General features: G+C 36.1%; 1 protein-coding gene across 4 annotated transcripts in view; it reads left to right on the top strand.

The window, feature by feature from the left end:
- The window catches only part of PPP2R5E (protein phosphatase 2 regulatory subunit B'epsilon), a 138344-nt gene that overhangs the window by 96703 nt on the left and 25149 nt on the right, over nt 1-16492 (top strand). For all 4 annotated transcript variants that reach the window (XM_069487370.1, XM_069487359.1, XM_069487349.1 and 1 more), the window contains exons 4-5: nt 1741-1842; nt 7109-7201. In XM_069487370.1, the coding sequence (XP_069343471.1) occupies nt 1741-1842; nt 7109-7201 (195 nt within the window). The remainder of the gene's footprint in view (nt 1-1740; nt 1843-7108; nt 7202-16492) is intronic.

Raw genomic sequence — 16492 nt, 5'->3', positions numbered from 1 at the left:
TGATCCGTTAGTCCCATGGCTTTAAGTATCATCTATATGCTGATGAGTCCTTGTATGTTTCCAGGTGTAACCTGTGCAGCTCAGAGGTCCAGATTTATATGTCTGATTACTTCCTAGATACTGCTCTTTTAACGTATCTCTAACTAGATCACTGGATCTCTCCATCAAAACAAACAAGCAAAGAAACCTTTTCCCTTTCTCTGTAATCTCCATATTCAGTAAATGGCCTTAAATCTATGAGTTGTCCTTGATTCTTTCCTTTTCTTCATGCCATACATCCAAGCCAGCAGCAAGTACTACCTCCAGAATATATTTTGAATTGATTATTCCTGTCTGTCTTCTCTACTACCATCCTAGTCCAAGCCAATGTCATCCCTTGCCACATTCACAGCCTTTTAACTTGTCCCCTTCCTGTCTATTCTGTATATAACTGCTAAAGTGATTTTTTTTAAAGCAAAAATCAGATCATGTGACTTCCCTGTTTAAGATCCACTAATGGCTTCCCATTGCACTTAAAATTGAATCTCCTTTCCATAGCTTACACATCTGAGCTCACTTTCCATAGCTAGGGAAATGGAAATAATTGTGGCTTTAACTAGAATATAAGCTCCATGAGGGCATGGATTTTTATCTGCTTTGTTCATTACTGTTTTCTCAGTGTTTTGAACAGTATGTATACATAGAATAGACACTTAATAAATATATGTTGAATAAACACATTTAGATGATATGGGGCCCCCAAAGCCTTTCTTCTTTTTCTTTTAGAGGAGCATATTATAGCTCAGTATTTTCTATGTTACATAGAAAGTCCAGCAAAGGCTTCTAGTGCAGTATCTCCTTCATTTTCCCTTCTTACCTTCTCTACATATTCCCCTCCTACTCCTTCCTGTTTTATTCTTCAGACCTGAGGATATGTTTGAGTCATTAGGAGAAGACAGGTTAGTAAGTAGAGCAGGAAACAAATTGAAAAGAAATCCTGAGAATAATACCAACAGCATTTTAAGCATAAGTATTTTACTATAGAAGTCTTGTCATATATACAGAAATGGTAGATAATGTAAAGAATCCTCATCTCTTCATCACCTAGTTTCTACAGTTATCAATTTATGGTCATTCTTTGAACAACCAGCATTTAATTTGGATATTGCCTAGTAAAGGAATCCCTAGTTTATAGAGGTTTATATCACAAATATATCTTACCCTGGGCATCGTTGCTATTTTGTAAACCGAATTGTTGAGGACAGATAAGAAGTATTTTTAAGGGTATTAGAAAGGTTCTGAAATGTCTTTTCTGATTCATTTTTGTGAATGTCTGAAATTTCACTATTAGTTCAACTATAAGTCTGCAGAATTGTGAATAAGCCCGAGCAGGGAAGGACATGAAGCCCATTAGCAGTTATTTATATCTTAGTGTAAATTGGTTGATTAGAAGCATGCTTGACTGGTAAGTAACCAAGAGCAGGCTTTGATGGAAGGTATAAAATCATGGGGACTTAGGGTGGGAAGGGCCAAATAAGAATAAGAAATAGTGTTCAAGAGGGTAGGAAGTGCTGCTTTGCTACTTTCCAGCGTTGCCTAGAGATAGTCCTGGCCTCAAAGCCTATACAATGAGGTCCTTATTCCACTTTGGTGGTATTCGTCATGCAGTTACCTGGGTTCCCTTTGGCTGGCTCACTAGGACCTTATGTAAAGCTATCCAAAAGATGCTTCCAGCTAACTCTGCTGCCTGTTTATTTTTAGGTATCTTGCAATATATTCAGAACTCTCCCTCCTAGTGACAGCAACGAATTTGATCCAGAAGAAGATGAACCTACCCTTGAGGCATCATGGCCACACTTACAGGTACTTTGAACTACCATTTGTTATAAAAGAAAGCTCCATTAACTCATTAACTGATTAGCATGGGAATTCCTTTGAAGGCCTTTATTCACCAAGAAATCAAATTAGAGTACATTCATGGAAAGCTGGAGAGTGCTTTTTATGTGTTTTACTCTCGATAATCAGGTTGCCAAAAGAATAAAATAATAGGTGTCAGTGTAATGCTTTAGTGTGGGCCCCCTATGTTGCAGGTACAGGCAGCAATTCTTATTTTATTAGAGCTTCTCTATGGTCCTGCTCACTGGAGCCTCAAACAAGAGCAGAACCATTTTCACATTGTTATTAGTTGGATGTGATTAGGTCACAGAGTACATATCTCATTTTTAGCAGTAGGTACCCTGGGGACTTTGTATGCCTGTCTTCATGATAACCACTAATGTGTTTCTTTAGTCTAGAAGGGCAAAAACAAACTGCAATAACTATTCCTTTCACAGTGTTGTAAGGAAGAGCAACAGCTGAGAGAAAGCTTGAGTGAAGGCCAATTTTGTTCTCTTGCACTGAGAAGGCCGTGTTTTCCAATCATGCTCACGTGCCAGGACAGATCAGGGGCATCCCTGCGTCCCCTCTTCCAGCACCAGGGCCATCTCTACTGTTTACTTACACATACTGGTCATTTTCCAGCTTCTTTCCTGGTTGCCTTCTCTCTCTATGTCAACATTTCTCAAAAGAATAGAACAAGAAAATTTGTACATATTGAGCCCCAAAGCTATCTCTCCATTGAGTCAGAATGTCCTCAGAGGCTGGGTGACAAAAAGCAAGGAGGGAGGGATTGGAAGAAAAGAAATATGACCTTATATATCTTTACCCCTAGGCAGAAGCCACTGCGTCTTGGTAGAAGTGTGTTCATGGTTACTAGTTGACTTTTTGAAGAGCAAAAAACTGTGCAGCGAAGATAAGGCCTAGAAATATTCTAGGAGTTTATTTTTTCCCCGCTTCAGAATTTTTGACATAAATTTGCAAGTTTGCCTGTCCTGCTTTGGCAACTCAAGATTTCTACAGCTACACACATGCTGTATTTCCTCTGGTTGTATAGAGAGCTTTTGGGGCTTTGTTTTCTTAACTCTTATTCAGGCATGTTATACGTATATATTCCTGCTACCAATGCCAAGATTGGGTAAATTAGTTAAAACACTAGTTGATTTACTATCTTAGATATTTGATTTTTTTCTTAAGGTCTAGACATATTTTCTGCAATCCAAGAAATTTGTAAAACTGTATTTTTCCCAGATCATGACAAATCCTAAAAAGAGTTACTCTTTTGAATGGGCATGTCTTATTCCTAATTTTTGGCACCATTTCATCGAATTACAATTTAACCTGGAAGAAGCTTAAAAAAAAGAAAGATAATCTCCTCAAGAGAGTCCCACATCCTATGGTGGAAAAGGCAAGGAGGAAGATGCCTTCAGAGGTTCAACTTATTTTCTTCTCTGCATCCCAAAGAAGAGACGATAGACCACTCTTGCCATTTGCAAGAACTTTTTGAATACTCTAAGTCATGATCACCATAGATAAACTTTTCCCTAAAGTACAAGAAAGTTTAACTCAGTATTTCAGTGAATCCTTCTTATACTTAACGACTGTATAAAATACAGGACAAAATTAATTTCTGAAGCTATTAAACTAAATTCTGCCACCAGAAAATTCTAGCTAACACAGTATTGCAGGAATATTAACCATTAGGTTCATCTGAAACCCTAAAACCAAAGCAACACTGAGGAATGGTGATGAGATCTGTGCTTTTTTGGATATGAAGTCACAAATTGCATTATAAAACAGGCTCTTTCATCTGTGTTGACGTCCCGTTCAAGCCTATAATCCTTCTTGTCCCTTCTTTAGCTCAGGGGGAAATAGGACCAACTAATGCTGGATCAGGTGAAGGAAACCTACTTTTAAAATTCACAAATCACTCTTCATTCATAGTGAACAGGCACACTGTTGCCTTCAGCATCTGTTGTTTTGTGTACATCTTTCTATAGGTTCGTGACTTGTGTCAAGAATCCTGTGTTTCCTTTGTGTATTTTTACTGCACAAATTAGTCACCTTTCCATTTTCACTGAGAGGTGGTTTTAGTACTGTCGAGAGCACTCATTGAACATGTAAGAATTGGTTCTTGTTTACATATTTTCTGAAATTAGGCCTGCCTTTTCAGTAAATACAATTCTATGGGACTTCCATTTTACAATTAAGGAATTGTTTTTAATGCATTACACTTGAGACTGAAAAGGAGGAATGCTAAAATCTTTTTACTCAGTTCCTTGGAGAATTCACTTGTGTGACCTTGAAAAGTAATGTCTCCTCCCCAGCTCCCAATTTTTCCCTTTAGAAACTTGAGAGATTTTTGATTCTGAGGTAAAATGTTTCCCTAAGTGCAGAGAACATTTATTTATACTTATTAATAAATGTGTCTGAAGTGTTTCAGCCAAACTATTTTAAGCCATAACTGCTTTCAAGGGACCAGAGAGGAGAGAGCACTCTGCCAAGCCTGCTGGAAAGCCCTGCTGGCCCCCAAGTCGGGCCTGGAAGATGAGAATCTCTCCATATTGTGGGAATCAAAAAGAGGGATAAAACCCACTTTGATGGGGTCATTTGAATAAGGCTGACATTGTATTTGTAAAACTGAGAGTTGAAAGATGAGTGTAGTGAAAAAAGAACAATTCTCTGAGGTGTTAGGACTCAGGCATTATTTTGACTAGAAGAATAACATATAAAACTTGGCAGCACCCAGATTATTGGGAAAGAAATTTTTCTGATTTCAAAGTTTCAAAGAGAAAAACATGATTTTATAAAGAGGTAAAATACTAATGTGAATACCTAATTTAAGTTTTAAGTAGAGTCTGAAGCCGCAAGGTTGATACATAGGAAGCACTTAAGTCAGTGGTATCTGTGGGTGGGTAGGGAAACCCCGAAAGGTCAGAACTAATTTTATAGTGGTGCTACATATGTTATTTGCTCATTTCACCATGTTGACATTTGTACTATTTGTTGTAAAGCCAATGGTGGTTAAAACTGCTGTTGCTTTAGCAGGAATCAAGGCAGTTGTGCCAAACTGGTCAAGTTATCATTGTATTCTTTACTATTGCCACATACTTGTAATTAAGAAAAAAGCCAGTCAAACTTGAACATCCTTAAAGAAGCAACACAAATTATTAATTTTATTAAATTTTGACCCTGGAGCACACATTTTAAAAATATTCCGCATGACAAAATGGGAACTATTCACAAATCACTTCTGCACATGAAGTGCAACACTTTTCTTGTGGAAAGGCACTTACGTGATTGTTTTGATCTGTAGGCTAAACTAGCTGATTTTCATAAAACATTGAAGTAATGACTAACAAACTCTGGTTATTCAGACTTGGGAATATGGTGAATTCTTTCTCGAAAACAAGGAAACCAATTAACAGTATTTGTTATCACTGATAAAATTGGAGAATTCAAGCAAAATTTAAAATTAGAAATTTAGAAAACTTGTATCTGTTTTGTATCTGTCACCTTGAGCCGTATACAGCTTCCCAAAGCTTAAAGACTTTTTTTGGGTAAAATAGGAGATATTGAAGAATGTAATTTTTTTAAAGATACTTTATAATACGCCAACATTTGAAAGTCTGTATAACTCAGTGAACCAATGTTTTCCAGTTGGCAAATGAATAATGTTAGGAAACTGTGCATGGATAAAGATGCATTCAAAGTGCAAGACAAACGATTAGATTTTAGTGTAACAAAGTATGAAAAGTTCATTGATAGGAGTTTTGGTGTAGTATCAAAGAATATCCACAGTTATGTGAAAAGATTAAAATACTCTCCCTTTTTCCAACTACTAGGTCTGTGTGAGACTTAATTTTCTTTATATGCATGAACTAAAACAACATATCACTACAGATTGAATACAGAAGCAGATAAGAATCTATCTTCTGTTAAGTCAGACATTAAGGAGATTTACAAAACTATAAACAATACCTCTCTTCTTAATTTTTTTGGAAAATAAAGTTATTTTTCACACAAATATGTTAACATTATGTATTTTATTGTTTTAAAATGTAATAATAAAAACATTTAAAATTTTCTCAGTTTTTATTTCTAATCTTTTATATAGAGAGCTCATATAAACAAAAGCTTGGGCGGGGGCGGGGGGGGGAGGTGCTTGTTAATTTTTAAGTGTTAAGGAGTGAGACCAAAAAGTTAGCAAATGCTGTTTTAGGAATAGTGACATTGATGCTATGTGTTAGTCACTGTGCTTTATGTATATTATCACATTTAATTTTAGGGGTTATGATCACATTATGAAGTTGAAGAAATAGTTTCAGAGAAATTAGCTTGCTAAATTTTTTACAGTTTGTAAGGGAAAGAACTGGGCTTCCAGCCCAGTGCCTTTCTCTTCAAAGTTCTGGTTTTTATATACTGTTGTATATTACACCAGGATCGAATGTATCTTTTACTATTAATTTATTATGCAAAGAGAATAAACAGTGATCTCCTACTGTTTATCAGAACAGTTATTTGAGGTTTGCCTCTTTGTAGATGAGAATATTGAGCCACACCACCATATATTGGTTGGAGGAGTGTAAATTGCCATCAGCTTTCTGAGAGGAAATTTGACAAGGAGTATTGAAAATCTTGAATGTTTGGATGTCTTTTGATCTAGCAATTCCACTTTTAGAAATATTTCTTTATGAGTTAATTGAACAGATGCGCACTGATCTATGTTATATGATGCATATCGTGGCATAATGATAGAGAAATAATTCAGAAATCACTTAAATGTCAAAGCATAGAAGATTGATTACATTATGAATAATGGACTTATTCATTGTAAATTATGTATAATGGACTACTTAATGGCTACTTAGGTATTGTTGATGTAAATTGTTTATGATATATTGTTTAAATGGTAAAAGTAGTTTGTAAAACTGTATAAGATATTTTTATAGTACATTGGTATGTTATAGAAAGAGGTATATATACATTAAAATGTTAACAGTGGTTGTCTCTGAATAAGACTATGGTGGATTTTTATTTGCTTTGTTTGGTTGTATTTTCTAGTTTTTAATTTTAAAAGTTAAAAAGCGTAACAATAATTGTGAACCACAAGAAAGGCTAGCATGATTTGTTGATTGATGTTAATCAATTTTCTAATCCCTGTCAGTTTTAGTATTATAGGCTTTTCATGGTTTTTAATACTATTTTCAGTGAATCATAATTTGAAATTAACTGTATAATCTGTTTGTTGCAGCTTGTATATGAATTTTTCATACGGTTTTTGGAAAGCCAAGAATTCCAACCCAGCATTGCCAAAAAATACATAGATCAGAAATTTGTATTACAGGTAAGCATATTCTTGTGGGTGTGGGTATTTGTTATTCAGTTAACACTTTATCTCATTTTATGTTGATGTTTGTTAAAAAAAAATTTTGCAGTGACAGTTATATCACCTTATAAACAAATAAATATACATAAGTTAATTTCCATTACTGCCCATTAAAAATAATAGGTATATCTTTATTTGTGGTAGAAATTAATTACAGTTTAAACAGACAGGAATGCTAATGCCTAAGTCCTTGTGGTTTTCTTTCCTAAAGTTTAGTTATAAAGGAATTTTATTTGTGTAACCTTTGTTTGTGTGGATCTTTATGTAGCTTAAAAACTCATATTTGCATAAAGAACTATTGCATGGATCTGTTAAAACTGAGTAGCCAAGCTCAGACTGCAGAGCATAAATAACCTTTAATAAATAATCAAAGCCAGGGTACTGGTGAGCTTTCACTGCTGGTAAATAGTACAGCTTATTAACCCTCTAAATTTCCCTAAAGGGATTAACCTCTCAACCATCCATTTAGAACTTCTTAGGGAGCATATTTTTTGTGACTCTTTATTTTATATGTTACATCCATAGATCACATCTTTCTTTTTACCAAGGCTTGGGTACTTCCATGGTGTTGAAATTTTAGGTAACATGTCTTTGCTCCTCTTATTGATATTCGTGTATCAAAATGGGTACTTGAGTCAAACTGGTATATGGACTGTCATAGCTCCTTTCTGAATGACATATGAGCTACCTAAGGTAGAAAAGAATAAATATCTATCTCCTAGCGAGCCAACAGCAGAATTTCAAATTTAAAATATTAATTTTTCAGGAAATTGATCTTACCTGGATAAAGTCTGATAACCTTCATGATGGCCTTCCTCTTTTTGCTCCCTCCCTAATTAAATTAATAAATTTAGAATTTGAGGCTTGTAGGTTGAGCCATCGCCAATATTTTGACTGTTTTTAACACTCAAAACACAGCCGTCTCATAGGGCTTAACCCAACAGAGTGCCAGCAGCAGGCGAGCTCCAGAGAGCTGAGGGCCATGGAGGCTCCTATAAATCCTGGGTATGTGACTGAGTGGAATTAAACCCGAAGTTCAGTGGTCAGCTCAGAGCTGGAAAGGAGCTTTGGTGCCTTGCCTGTGGGGCTCATTAGCACCCGGACACCCTATTCCCCCTAGGCACATGAAGCAGATCATTGAGCTGTGCTCTACTGCACATTTAGAGTACTTTGGTTACACACTGGTGAATCGTGACTTCCTTAACATGGGAGGTGCTGGAAAAGTGAGGTTTGACATAGAGATAAAGAGGTAGGTAAAAAGGTTAATACATGGATCACTGAGCAAATAGGTAGATTGATACAGGTCCTTATAACAAAGAAGCAAAGTTCATTTCAGAAAAATGAAAGTTTACATAATAGATCCTCATTTTGTATTGGAAAGCTGTTGCCTTTGTATAGCACTGTATAGTTGTCAGAGTACCTTTATGTATATTATTTAATTTCATTTATCCAAGAATTTTGTATAATAAACATGGATAAGTTTTTATGCCCATTTCATAGATGAATAAACTGAGGTCTAGAAAGATTATCCAGTTTATTCAAGCATATTTCCTCTTCTGGTTTTCTGTGTATTATGTCATGATGCCTCTTTGGGATTCCCCTCACTGTAACTTGGAATGACTTCAAGGAAAGAATAGCCTTCATGTCTCAACACTAATGAAATAATAGAGTTTCATATTTATGGTGAATTAACACGCCTGAGAGGATCAGATAGTGATTCTCCATTAGAGCCCGTGTTTAGCTGACATGGAATCGGTAAATCCTATGCTCTTACTATGCAGCCAGGGCTTTTCTTACACAAAAAGCATGCAGAGCCCAGCCCGGTGTGCTGTCCATGGTAGATGGTACTGAAGATAAAACTCATAAGACTGAAACATCAGAGAAACCCAGATTTGGAAAGGACGTTTTGGGTTGTATATTCTAGTTCTTTACCCAGGGAATCAGTCTCCTCCGAGACCCCTTTTCAGTGAAGAAAGGCCACACGGGCAGCTTATTCCATTTTTGTTAGGAAGTTCCTTTTTGTGTTGAGCCTCCCCACACCTTGTACCTTTTGGCCTTATTCTCCCCAGAATAGTCTCTTAGAATATCACTAGCCCAGATGTAGTCTTTCAGGTCTTAGAAGACAGCTTTTGTTTTTACCCTTTGGCTCTTTTTCTCTAGAACAGCAGTTGCAACTCAAAAGCTCATAGGCTCATTCACAGGTGTCAGACAATAGGATGTAGACTGGCTCCTATTAAAGGGGTCTCTGTCTACTCCTTTTACTTCAGTTATTGCCAGACTTTTCTTCCCCTCACCCTCCTCCAAGAGAAACAGAAATCCAGATTTTGTATGAAATTTTCTGATATTACTAAAATCCTGTTGATGAAGTAAGCCTGTTTGCCTTCTGGATCTGGCCTGCCAGCTGTCAGTATGCGTTCTCTGCTGCAGAATGAGGCCTTAGTTCTCGCAACCTTTTCTCATCTGTTAGTTTCTGAAGCCTTCAGGATCTTCTAGATGTGTCCATTTGTCTTCAAGTATGACATCTACATCTGAACACAGTGCCCTAAGCCTGGGCAGCCCAACGCAGCTTAGAGTTGGGTTTATCATTTCCTTCTCTGCACTCTAGGTTTCTTATAGGGAAAGTCTCATTACCATTTCTTGCTTTAGTATGATGTTGCCAACCTATCTTAAGCTTGAGGTTGTAGCTGACTTCTAATTGAGCTTTATTCATGTTGCTGTAAAGCCATGTTTTCCTTTTTTTTTTTTGTCTCTCTCTCTCTCTTAAGAGATGATGTCTTGCTGTGTTGCCCAGGCAGGCCTCATCCCTTCCAGAATCTGGGACTACAGGCATGTACCATCACACTTGGCCTCCTTGTTCTTGTTTGTTATGCACTTTGTTTTTTTATCTAAGTGTAGGAGTTGGCATATATTTCTGTGGAATATCATTTCTCCCCAATTTGTGGAGGTCTTTCTGGATCATTATTCTGTTACCTACTTTATTCACCATGTCTTTCCCTCTTTATGACATCTGTAATTATTGGCCTCATCTAAGTCATAGATTAAAATTGTTCAACTAGCCAGGGCTGAGGAAGAGACCTGGGACATGCCTTTAGAAATTCCCTGATTTTACACAGGTTCATTAATCAGTAATATTTGAATTCTAACCTTGAACCAGTTAGAAATTTACTAGTATATTATCATCCTTTCTGCATTTCTTAATTTTGTTCAGAGAGAGAGCATAGAGACTTTGTTAGATGCTATGATAAAAGCCAAGACTTTGTGTTTACTGCATTCCGCTCATCTACAGGCCTTGTCACTTTGTCATGAAAATGAATGCCATTCATCTGCCACATGGCATTAGTGAACTTGTAGAGCTAAATAGTGAAGTGCATCTATATAGTTTCCATTTTCAGCTCCTTCCTCATTTTTACAACCTTTGCTTTTTTACCTTCCATCTCTTGGATCTGTTGATGACTTTCATCTTCAGAGCAGGGCTCCGAGGGGGGTTAATGCTCATATTTCACCCTGTTATCCCCCATCCCACCCCATCTTCCTCTTTTCCCCCAACCATGCCTTAATTTGTCTTGAGTTAAGGTCCTTCCCGCATCTGCACTGTATAGTCAGGTCTTTTTCACACCCCCATGCTTTTCCTTGCTTTTTAAAACCTCCACCTTTTGAAACAATTTAAAAGTGTATATGAAACTCATAATATAACATTTTGCAAAGAAGGTTTGAATAAATGTAGAAATGTAACATATCCCTAGATGAGAAGACTTGCCATCATAAAGATATTCATATAATCCCCAAATGAGTTACATATTTAGTGTAGTTCTAATTAAAATTCCAGTAGTTTTTATTTGAAATTTTCAGAGTTCATGAAATAAATTTCTGAAAAACATGATTAATAATAAGGTATTCTACCTATTAGATAATAAAACATATTATAAAGGTACATTAATTAAAACAATGTGGAATTTAGCAGGAAAATGGAACATAGTAGAGGTTTGAGTAGAGAAGACCCTTCTGAATATGCCATAAAACCGGTAAGATGATGTATCTATCAATCAATAAATAGGTACATACATACATACATAAAATTGGTATAATCATTCAGAAGAAGAAATCTGATAGTAGTCTGTCAACTCAAATATTGATCCGGCAATTCCATGAGAAGTAATCAGATATGTACATAAAGATATATGTACAAAGATATTGAATGTATCACTGTTAATAATTACTAGAAAATTGGAAAGAAAAGTTTCTCAGGAGGTAGTTGAACTGTAGACATTCATGTAGTGGAATATTCATCAGTTAGTAAAAAGCATTTGATAGAACTACACATGATCTATTTTTAAGTGAAACATGCATTTTTATGGAACAGATTAATTTTTGAGCTAGCGTTATTTTAGGGAAAACGAATGTTGGTATTTTTGTCTTAGTATGTTTGTGCTACTATAACAGAATACCTAAGACTGGGTAATTTATAAAGAACAGAAATTTATTTCTCGTATTTCTGGAGGCTGGGAAGTCCAAGATCAAGCACTGGCATCTGGTAAGGGCCTTCTTAACTGTACCCTCACATGGCAGAACATGGAAGGGCTAGAGAGTGAACCCACTCCAGAAAGCCTTTTTTTATAGTAATATTATTCAATTCTTGAGAACAGAGCCCTCATGACCTAAACACCTCCCAAAGGCCTTACCTTCTAACACTATTGGTGGTAAAGTTTCCAACACATTAATTTTGGGGGACACATTCAGACTACAGCAATATCCATTAACAGTTTTGGAAAGAGATATACCAAATTGGTATTAATTGTCTGGAAGGGCGTGATTATGTAATGATCATTACTATTTTTTAAATATATCTCTATTCCTTGCATTTAAAAATAATGAACATGTTATAATCAATAAGAATAGTAAAAAGATTTCAGCTTCAAGTACAGTCTCATTTTATTGCCTTGCGTTTTTCACAGACCTCAGCTGATTTTGTGCACCAGCTTTTCTAAGACTATTTTTGTAGGACTGCACCATTCTTTTATGCCCAATATTTGTTGTGTTTCCTTCCTTTCGGCATTTGTATAGGTCCTTTTAAAATCTGAATCTTGAAGGAAAGCTTCCTGTGTTGACTTAAAAGCCTTTCTCAATACCTTGAGTTTTTCTTATTCATCAGGAAGCAGTATGGATTGGTGGTTAAGTGTATAAACTGGTTTGAATTCAGACTCTGCCATTTTTTAGTGTGTGACCTTGAGCAGGCTACCTAACTACTCTGCTTCAGTTTCCTTATCTGGAAAGCAAATGCAAAATATCTATAACTTGATAGTAATTACATTGTAAGATTGCGGAGAATTAATAACTAAATACCTATACAAACACTTAGAACAATTTCTACCACATGGCAAGCAGTCAGTAAATGTTATGCTGGTTCTGTCACTAATGTTTTTATCAGGATCAATTCTAATAAAGAAGGTTTAAGAACCTTCTTAAGCTGTGTTTTCTTTAATAACTTCAGACCGTGAAATCATATAATGTTAGTCTATCGTGTCTTACCTAGTGTGTTATGAATTATTTATTCTAAAACTCATTAATACCCTTTGGACTCTGCTTATGTGGTTCTTCTTAGAATGTCGGGTTCTCTTAAGTTGTTACGTGTGGTCTCCTGTGTGCCTGGATTCTCATCAGTTCTCCTTTGCCAACTGATCTCTTCCAATTAGTGTTGGAAGTAAATGTGTTAGTGCCAGGAGCATATAACTTACATGAAAACCAGTGATAGCACATTTAAATTTTTGCAGAGGGCAAAATTGACATCTGGGTGTAAGCAAAGGGAGTGATGGAAACTGTGGTGATTTAGAGAGCTTGCATCCTGTTGCCAATCCACTCCTGTTAACTGTTGGCCTCTAGGTAAGTGAGCCAAGTGTTGCTAGATTTTCTGGTTTTTCAAGAGAAAGCTGGAAATCCAGATTTTTGTGTGGGGCAGACAAAACAGTCTGTTCTGTTTTTTATTCAAGGGTCTTGAAGGGTTTTCTTGTTTTTTATTCAAGAATAGTATGACTGACTCACTTGAATTTCATTGTGATTTTTATTAAATCTAGACTTATATAACCTTTAGCATTTTTTATGTACTCATTTAAATGTTTACACAAGAAAGCTGTCAGAGATTTATCAAAGATAGTCAATTTCATTGCACAGTGTGCTTGTGTCTGTAATACTGTTGATTTTAGATGTAGGTAACTTGGTAAACTGCGTTCTATAGCTCTAAGTGTGTAGACTCATCTTGGCTTATGGAACAATTTTGTCTATTCTCAGTAAAGATAATTTTCATCTATGTTAGAATGGTTGGGGAAATGATTTCTTTATGATCTCCCCCTGCCCTTTCTTTAGATCCAAATGAATTGCCAAACCTTGAATTATTTCATTGGGTGGATTATTGTGGCAATAGTTTAGCAGCATATTCTAAAGATTGCTTTCAACCACTCTGCAAATCTGAAAAGCAGTCAGTGGTTGCTAAGAGACATACTATTCAAGTATCCCCATAAACATATGTACTGCTGGAGATTGCTATTTAGTAATTTGTACTTCACGTTTGCAGTTATATTTAGCTGATAGGTACTGTAATTATCATGCAAATTATGCAAATTATGTAAATCATTTAGCCTGTCCTTAAAAGTGACCTTTTGTTATTGTGTTTTTAAAAACTCAAGACAAATTGGACATGACACAAACCAACCTGTTAAAAAATTTTAAGTTCTAAACTGAAATAAATTCCAAAAGGCCTTGAATCTCAGCCCTAATAAAAAGTACAAAATAATACTATTTTCCAAACAAGTTCCTTGAATATGTCAAAACGTTTACATTTCTCTTTCAGAACCTATAGCAAATAAGAATTTAGAGAAGTTATTTCTCCCTGGAGTTTTATCAGTGGTTACCAATTAGCAATAAATCACTTGATCCTGTCTTGTCCAACATGTAACTCAAAAACCTTTAAAAAGGGGCTTCACTGCTCTGACCCGCGCATCCAGAGCCAGCCTGTGACTTGTGCAGTTGCACTGGGCCCTGTGCTTAGACGGCCCTGTGCATGGTTCAATGCTCTGCCCTTTCTGTCTTGAAATTCTTAATACTTTCTGTACAGGGAGCACTGCATGTTCGCTTTGCCCTAGCCCCACAAATTATGTAGTCCCTGCCTGCATCCCATGAGTGCATCATCATTTAGCACAACAGCTCTTTCTTTAAATGCTGACCAAATTGGTTGGGTTGTCTTAAAATTTTAACTCACAAGGTTTTTTGAATCAGTTAGAATGCTCAAGGGGGAAAATGTGGACTTCTTTAGTTTGTGGAAAGAATGCCTGAAATTAGGAGGAAAATAAAAGCATGTGACCTGGTAGAATTGTTCCTATTTGTATGCCTTACACCTTTGAAAGTTTTTTTTTGCATTTCCATAGGGGTTTTAAAGTCAGAATTGCTAGAATCTTACAATTGCAACCTTTCCATCCCTTGTCTCCACTATCCTTTCTCGGTGCTTGCCCATAGGTCGCCTCATTTCATGTAGTGGTTCCCTTGAGTTGTTCTGATTCACTGGAGTCAGTCTACCTTTGGCTGTTGTTTCTTCATTCTGGGCTTTTTCCATGTGCATTATTTGGTCAAGGTGAAGGTATTAGGAAGATACTCAGTTTTCAGGTAGCAGGATAGCTAAAGTTGCAAACAAAGCCAGAAATATGGACATCTGATTTTAGTGCTCTGTGACAGTTTGGATGGAAAACATTTAGAATATCAATTTTATTGATTATCTAGTAGAAGATTTCTGATCTTTTCTAAAATTACTTTCCATGGACTAGTGCAGGGCAATTACTTTATTGTAGTAGAGGGCAAGTGGGTTTTTTGCTTGAAGTCTTGCTCTTAACGACTTTTTAAAATAGTTTTAATCAACAAGGTCATGTCTTCTTAAAACTCAAATATATTTATATGGTTTTTAATGACAAATAGCAATCCTTTGCCTCATCTTTACCCAATCCAGAGTCCTATTCCCTGCAGGTAACCACACTCAAGTCTTCAAGCTGTTTCCGTGTATTTATCTCCATATTTCCAAATAGCATGCTTATACTGCTATTTCTTGATCTTTCATTTTAGATTTTATCTATCTATTGACTTTCTACTATAGACTATGATATATCTTCCCCTATAGTGCCCTCCTCCACCACCAATGCTAGATCACAAAATTTAATTAAATCAAATTATAGTGTTTACATTAGTACAACTGTATACATATTATTCATATTTGAGGCACATAATTACATTTCTTGTAGAGCTTTAAAAACAATCCTGGAATTAATATTTGCCTTATTTTTCGCTGGCTTGCTTTCCTATGTATTGGTCACTAGTTCGTCCCTTAATTCCCTGAGAGCAACATACAGATCTTCTCAGTATGGCCTGTATATACATCAGCTACTCTGTCAGTTCCTCCCCCGCCTCCTTCCTGGAGGCCATCTTGCTTTAATTGGTACTGGTTGCTTCCCCGAGGCTGTATCCACAGTGGTCATCCTGGGACTTTGCTTTGCCACTCTTCTAGACCGTGTTTTGCTTGCTCAACTTCCTCATATTTTGTGGAACATATTCTCTAGATGCTTCCTAAGAAAGCATGAATGGGATGTAATGTTCTGAGATTGCTTGTCTGAAAACATCTTAATTCTACCCACATACTTGACTGACATTTTGGCTAGGTATAAACTTGTAGGCTGGAACCCATACTCCTCAGATGTTTTTTAAGGAATTGTTTCGTTGTCTTCTAGCTTCCAATGTTGGTATTGAGAAGGCATGTGCCAGCTGAATGCCTTATCTTTTATAGTGATGTGTTATCTCTGTAAGCTTCTGAGATCTTTTCTTTGTCCCCAAGTCCAGAAAGTGATGTTCCTTGGTGTGGGTCTTTGTTCATTTATTGTGCAGAACACCTAATGGGCTATATCTATGTTGAAATCCATTGATTTTTTTTTTTTTCATGAAAAATTCCATCAAATTCTCCCTCAGATGTTTTTCTTTTCTTCGTGTTCTGTTTTTCTGTCTCTGTGTTTCTCTGATAGCCTGTTCTTCATGTGTTAGTCCTTCTGGATCAAGCCTCTAGTTTTCTTGTCTTCTTTCATTTATATACTATCTCTGTCTCTTGGTTATACTTTTAGGGGTAAATTTGCTCATTTTGATGTTCCAGTCCTCTGCTGAACTTCTTATTTTTTATATTTTGAATTTCCAAAAGCTCTTTTTTATTTTCTGAATATCCATCTGTAA

This window comes from Eulemur rufifrons, chromosome 2 (genome assembly GCF_041146395.1).
Source record: "Eulemur rufifrons isolate Redbay chromosome 2, OSU_ERuf_1, whole genome shotgun sequence".
NCBI lineage: Eukaryota > Metazoa > Chordata > Mammalia > Primates > Lemuridae > Eulemur > Eulemur rufifrons.
This window is presented reverse-complemented; position numbering and strand designations above follow the sequence as displayed.